Here is a 7,423-nt window from a genome sequence, read left to right as displayed (position 1 = left end):
TTCTTGTTAAATACACTGTTCCTGTTACATGATCACACGTTCGCCCTTTAGAGTACACAGTTATAGACAGGATTGATTCATGACCTCACTATCTGCATGGCTTCCCTTCTGAGTCTGGTTTCTCTAATGGTTCTTTCCCTCCTCAGCATCATCACCTTCTGCTGCTCATCAAGGACAAACTGATAAATGTGGTTTTACATTGATACATTTTTCACATGTTGAATTTGAATGGTGGCCCTAATCCTCTCCCGTACAGTAAAGCTGCTCAGTCACAGTGTTCATACAAGGAGAACTGGACTGGACTGAACTGAATAACATAAACTACTGCAGCTTTTTATCTAATTATGACCCATAAGATGATTTGATTTATTAGAAGACAGTCTATGTTTTGTCAGAATGGTCCCAGTACACGGGCCGCATGCTCGACGCCCCTGCATTAGAACGTGTGTGTTGTGACCTGATGATAAAGAAAATGTGAGAGCTCACTGAGTTACAAAGCACTGGAGTGTTCGGGGAACAAAATCTTTCAGGAAGCACGAGCAGATAACTGAATGTGTTTGGAAAGCAAAATATATTATGATGATGATGATGATGATGATGATGATGTTATAGCTACTACATCAGTATAGGGCACTCAGCCACACATGACCACTTTAAGTTCTCCAAACAGATCCATCTGTCCTGCTTCACCTCCCTCCTGCTGTCATGAAACGTCTTTAAATGCCACGAAGCTCTAAAACGCTGCTGACTTTTACAGATCTTTAATTACAGCGTATCGTTTTGAGTCTAATGGTGCAGTTAGAGCCCTGATTCACTACAAAAACCAAAATAACCAGAGAATTTCCCTCGGCCTCAGTCAGAAACGACCGACTGCATTTACATTCGGTTTAATTTGATCCACACGCACAGCTCGAACTCGAGCCTGGCCTTCTGTCTGCTCTTCATTAAAGCTCTCCTGGAGTCAGCATGAGCGGCCGGGTCTCCGGGTCTCCGGGTCAGAGTCCGGACCCACACTCACCCTTTACAGGCCTCTCGACGGCTCTCTTTGATCTGCTCTAGGATGGTCTTAGCATTGAGGAAAGACATGCGATCACTGATGGTGTAGACCACCACAAAGCCGTCTGCCCAGTCCACAGGTTCCTCCAGGATACATCTGCTCTCCACGTTCTGCCAGGAGGAAAAAGAGGAGATGTGGAGATCTTATCAGCGACATTGTGTTCCTCTGAAAATCTAAAACTGGACGTCGTGCAAGGACGAATTCCAGGATTAATGAACATCAGGACTTAAAGAGAACCATGCAGAGAAAAGATCATGGGAGTGGAACTGAAGTATGTTCCAGACTTACAGTAGAAGGAACACAGGTACTGTACAGTTTGAAAAATTTACCTGGATGTGAACACGTACCTGTGAGCACGGGTCAAAGACTTCCAGATTCAACTGTCTGCCATCAATCGACAGCCTTTTCTGGTACAATGAATCTGCCGTAAAGAGAGAATTCTGTACACATGCTGCATTTAATCAAATCGGATTAAATTAAAATCAATAAAATTTATATAAATTACATTAAGTGCCTGAAAAACCATGAAGATGAACAGCATATGCTTTAGGTTTTCATGGCATCACAAAATTATTAGACTAAACAATAGTGAAAAATGGAAGTAAATAATATGAACAAAATGATGAGGATGGAAGAAGTTTGTCTCCTCATAAAAAGTGAATGTGGTTTCATACATACAGTATCGATCATTTATAAAAACACAGTCTAAAAGTTAACAGTTGGGGCAGAGTGAGGTGCAGTGAGACCCAGCAGCCGCTGTGACACTGAATATGAGGCTGACTGGGTTAGGACCGACACCTTCACTATGATCCATGTGTGTGTGGATAAGACTAGACTGGACCTTATGGACTGGACTTACTTGCATTCGAAGCGTATTCTCCAATGAAGCGCTTGGTCAGGAATCTCACCAAAACAGCTGAAGACAAAAACAGGACAGACAGAGTTTTATTACTGATGCAATTCAGCCAATGATGTAAAGTTAAATTAAACTTTCCAAATAAAAGAGTTTGACATCAAAGACTTGGCCAGTTCATACAGAGCCCTAATCAACATCTGGCCCAAAGGCAGCAGCTTGTGTTTATGGGTCTGTTTTAGGCGCGCATGCCGTCTGTCTGCTCTGTAAATATTAAAAACAGTCTCATTACTTTGTTCATTTATTGCTGGACACACATTTACACACAAGATGTTTTTACTCCCCCATCAAATAGCATCTTAAAGATCTCACACAGCTGAGGCCTGCATCCCCGTCCAAAGTCCCCTCTTAAATCACCAACACATTCCAGCTGGGTCTACATGTCCTCTTCACCTGTCCTCTACACCTCTATTCTCCACCTGTCCCCTTCACCTGTCCTCTACACCTCTATTCTCCACCTGTCCTCTACACCTCTATTCTCCACCTGTCCCCTTCACCTGTCCTCTACACCTCTATTCTCCACCTGTCCTCTATACCTGTCCCCTCCACCTGTCCTCTACACCTGCCTTAACCTCTAATATCCACCTGTCCCCTACACCCCTATTCTCCACCTGTCCCCTCCACCTGTTCTTTATACATTCCCTCCACTTCCACAAGCTTAAAAGTAACTGAACAGACTAGCATGGTCATAAATATTAGGACAATATTTAAGGCTTGGATGTAGACCCTGTGCAGTCAGCGATGCCTGAAGTCTGTGTGTGTGTGTGTTTGTGTGTGTCTGAATTCAGTTTAGCCTTCAGTGTGTGAAAAGTTAAGTACTTTTTTTAAATTATCAGTTAACACTTTTGTGTTGTTTATTTAAAAAAAACATGACTAAATTCTCTGAATAAGTCCAAAAATGCCCCAATAACTCCTTTATATTAGAGTAAAACGGCCCAGTCAGCATGTTCCATAGGAATGCAGTGTTTACAAACAAATGATAAACAAATGACAAACAAACAATCCAATAAACCTGAAACAGTTCAACAACTTTTTTGTGTAACAGCACATTTTAATATTTGATAAAACACACAAGAAAGAAAAAAGGAAATGTCACCGTTCATGTGTTTATAGATAATTACTGATCTGTTGCTGTGATGATTGTAGAAGTTTATTCAGGTTAAAGGTTCAGTAAGACCCTGAGTGTGTGCAGAAACCTGCGCTGTGGAATCGTAACACACACTCAGGGGTCACGCTGTGAGAAACTGCAGGTTTCCTGTGTGTGTGTGTGTGTGTGTGTGTGTGTGTGTGTGTGTGTGTGTGTGTGTGTGTGTGTGTGTGTCTTTCTGAATTCAGTTTAGCCTTCAGTGTGTGAAAAGTGAAGTACTTTTTTTTAATTATCAGTTAACACTTTTGTATTGTTTATTAAAAAAAAAAACATGACTAAATTCTCTGAATAAGTCCAAAAATGCCCCAATAACTCCTTTATATTAGAGTAAAACGGCCCAGTCAGCATGTTCCATAGGAATGCAGTGTTTACAAACAAATGATAAACAAATGACAAACAAACAATCCAATAAACCTGAAACAGTTCAACAACTTTTTTGTGTAACAGCACATTTTAATATTTGATAAAACACACAAGAAAGAAAAAAGGAAATGTCACCGTTCATGTGTTTATAGATAATTACTGATCTGTTGCTGTGATGATTGTAGAAGTTTATTCAGGTTAAAGGTTCAGTAAGACCCTGAGTGTGTGCAGAAACCTGCGCTGTGGAATCGTAACACACACTCAGGGGTCACGCTGTGAGAAACTGCAGGTTTCCTGTGTGTGTGTGTGTGTGTGTGTGTGTGTGTGTGTGTGTGTGTGAAGAGCTGAACAGATAAACCACTGACCTGATTTGCCCGCTCCCTCGCTGCCCAGCAGAGCCAGCTTCACCTCGTTCATGGCAGCAGCCCGAGACTCACACTCGGTGTTCCTCGGCTGAGGACAAAGAAAACCGCCTACTCTGTTTTTCCCTCTGTCTCTGAGGCTCTCCCTCCTTTTCTTGTGCACATTATTACTCTGATCTCCACTTCCTCCTCCCACAATGTGGAGCAGAACATCAAGATGATCAGGAGGTCTCGCTGGAGCAGATAGAGTTTCACCTACATGAGCTTTAGAAGATGTCTCTGCACAGTTCATCAACATGAAGTTATTTTCCCCAAAAAGAGCCACAGAAACTTATACACTCTAAACCTCTTCATCTTCTTCTTCCTATTATTACTGTACTTTTGTTTTTATTGGACTTGGAGTCATTTCAGTTTGTTTGGTTGTCATGATGTTCCAGTTAATTTGGTTCTTTTCTGCACAAAAGCTCCCTGAGGTGTGTTTTTCCACTCGGACTGCTTTACTTATCGCTTCCTTGTGTTCACAGCAAAGGAAAACACTTAGGTCACTCAGGTCTTGTCCATGCGTTCATCCCAAAGTGAAAATATGTGAAACAGAACATGTGAACGTGTTTAAAAGGTCACGTAAATGAGTCACGTGAATACTTGTATAAAGTTCCACTTAAGACTAAATCAGATGTGAAGCCAGACTCCACACACAGCTGCTGTTATGTTGATCACAGGGATCAGATTGCCTGAAATCTATTTGTCCTTTCTTTTGCTCCTCACACTTCCAAAGGTTCCAGTAAAAACCTCAATTTCACGGCTTGCTACACTGCTCTGCTCGGCCCTGTTCTTTCCTGCAGTCGATCTGGTCATGGTGTGACACGGCTCAGACACGGCGTCTCTCAGCATCCTGCTCTGATTTTATTTCAGTTTTGCGAGATGAGAATTTGCAGAACCTCTGGAACGGATCTTCAAAGGTTTAATAGAAATGGATCCTTGTTTATATGCCATGGAGCTGCATGTGAAATGTAACACTGTGCTCATTTCAATTCCATTTAAATCCAAGCAGTTTTCAAAGTGTGTGTGTGTGTGTGTGTGTGTGTGTGTGTGTGTGTTAAAGCTGTATGAAGTCATGGAACTATTACAGTCCTGGAGTCAGTAGTGTAGTAAAGTCTGATGTCTCGTAGGGACTGGGTGTCCAGACTGTCCTGTACTGCGCTGCACTAGACTGTTCTCTACTATACTGTACAGTAATATTTTACACTGTACTACATCTTACTGTACTGTACTGTACTCAATTAAATTTTATTTGTATAGAACTTTTTAGAAACTAAATGTTTTACATGTAGAATGTACACTTTTATCAGATCGTCCCTGATGAGCAGCTGGAGGTGATGGAGCTGAAGGAAAAACCCACTGAGGCAACCTTGAAAGGAACCCAGAACCCATCCTTATCTGGGTGACACCAGGTGAACTACCATAAATCAGTCCATTACACTATACTGCATTATGATATATTACATTGTGAATAATATGTCCCTGTACTTTATTACTATACATCCCACTGTGCTGTGTTGCATTCTGCTATAATGTTTTGTACTAAACTATAATATACTTATTATAATACTGCATTGTATCCTATAGTTTACTGTGTTCTATATTGTACTCTTATATACTATACTATACATCATACTATTGCACCATACTTGGGGCAGTGGTGGCTCAGAGGGCTAAGGCACTGAGTTACCGACCGGAAGATCGGCGGTTCGATCCCCAGCTCCAGCAGGTTGCCACTGTTGGGCCCTTGAGCGCGGCCCTTAACCCTAACTGCTCCAGGGGCGCCGTATCATGGCTGACCCTGCGCTCTGACCCCAGTTACACTGGGATATGAGAAGAAGGAATTTTACTGTGCTGTAATTTATATGTGACAAATAACGGCTTAACTAAACTAACTAACATTATACTATATTGTTAGTATATATATTGTGCTAAACTCTGATATACTGATAATAATGCTTTATGATGCTACATTGTAATATACTATACTATACTATTTTGTACTGTACCACATTATCCTGATATACTACACTCTACTGTACTATACATTAAACCATGTTATACTCACTGTACTGTACTACACAACCTTATACAACAACACTATACTATAATGTACTGTAGTATACTATGCTGTTACAATATTATACACCACACTATACCATACTGTACTAAACATTTAACAACACTATACTGTGTATATTTTGTTCTGTAATGTTCCATACAGTGTGTTTTATCACTGACGAGAGAAGGTTTTCCTGCAGAGATGAAAAAAGCTGAACTGATCCTTTTTTAAAGCAGGACAGTAAAATCAGAGCAGCGTGTGAATTCAGCACACTGCGACGACTCTAATGGCTTTTTGGGTTGAAATGCAGCACACTGACCTCTAAACTCATTCAGCTGTATGATCTAATGCCCTCCGAACATCATTCAGCACTTACACAGGCACGCTAAAGGGCGAGGAAGGAAAATACACAATTACAGAGAAATACTCTTACCTTCTTTCAAAAATAGTCATTACAAACGAGCTTTCAGACATCTGAGAGGGTAAGAATGAGGTCAGGGAACAGAAAAACATTTCAGTACTGGCGCTGGAGATATTACATCATCCCCGTTAAGGGCGTTCTTTTGGAGGCCCAGTGTTTTATCCCAGAGTTTTCAGAGAAATAATCCTGACTCGGACTGAAACTTAATCTGATTTAAGTCTCCTCATGAAAGTGTTAGTAAAGATGAAGGGGGGAAATGTTGTTAGTCTTCACATGAAACCTCTGTTTTCCAAAACCAAAAAATAGTTTTTGATTTTCATATACGCTCACTTTCTGACTTACAGTGAAAATTAAACACAAACTTTAAATGTTTTTTGCCTCGTTGTAAAGTGTATGATGCAAAGGTTTGAGAAATAAGTGTTTAGTGATGCATTGTGTTTGAAATATAGAAAATCTAGGGGGAAAAAAAACAAAAAAGTCGGGTGTTAGGGTTAGGGGTTAGCAGTCAGTGTTTCCTAAACAGCATGTCCTTGAGTGTTTTATTCGGCAAATTACCAATAATTACAGTTTTCCTCATTTTAAAAAATGACATACATTTTATCTATTTATAGTTGTAACGTAATGTTGTCGCCCTGCTGTCGTTTACATTATAGCAGCTATAAACACTTGTTCCCTTACCAGCTTTTCTTTTCTTTCTTTCTGACATTAATAACCAAAAGAAATGGACCAGTGACACTGGAGACTCCTTCCATAAAAATGCTAAACATTGCCTTACAGTAAACTTCACCATATAAATGATAACACGTTTTATTGTCAGTGGAGCACATGGCACTGTGCACATCCTTGTGACGGGGCCGTTACTATGGAAACCATAACATATCAGAGTGAGTGCATGAATATAAACCTGCGCTATCCTGAGAGACGCTGTTAGAGAGAATTAATCAACAAGGGAATTTAACAGAACTGTGAAATAAAGAAAACATTATTCAGACTTTTGAAAAACGGACTTCTTGTGTTTCTTTCTTGTGGTGAGAAAGTTCAGCGATGAGAAAGTTCAGA

The 7,423-nt window shown here is 40.5% G+C and overlaps 1 protein-coding gene across 1 annotated transcript in view; it reads right to left on the bottom strand.

The window, feature by feature from the left end:
* The window catches only part of rerglb (RERG/RAS-like b), a 6,700-nt gene extending 1,823 nt beyond the window's left edge, over positions 1-4,877 (bottom strand). The window contains exons 1-4 of the mRNA XM_053512642.1: positions 3,846-4,877; positions 1,917-1,973; positions 1,405-1,478; positions 1,019-1,167 (exon numbers count right to left, since the gene is read on the bottom strand). Coding sequence (XP_053368617.1) covers positions 1,019-1,167; positions 1,405-1,478; positions 1,917-1,973; positions 3,846-4,140 — 575 coding nt within the window. The 5' untranslated portion in view covers positions 4,141-4,877. The remainder of the gene's footprint in view (positions 1-1,018; positions 1,168-1,404; positions 1,479-1,916; positions 1,974-3,845) is intronic.
* Positions 4,878-7,423: the final 2,546 nt, after the last annotated feature.

Source organism: Clarias gariepinus, chromosome 15 (assembly GCF_024256425.1).
Source record: "Clarias gariepinus isolate MV-2021 ecotype Netherlands chromosome 15, CGAR_prim_01v2, whole genome shotgun sequence".
NCBI classification, from domain to species: Eukaryota; Metazoa; Chordata; class Actinopteri; order Siluriformes; family Clariidae; genus Clarias; species Clarias gariepinus.
This window is presented reverse-complemented; position numbering and strand designations above follow the sequence as displayed.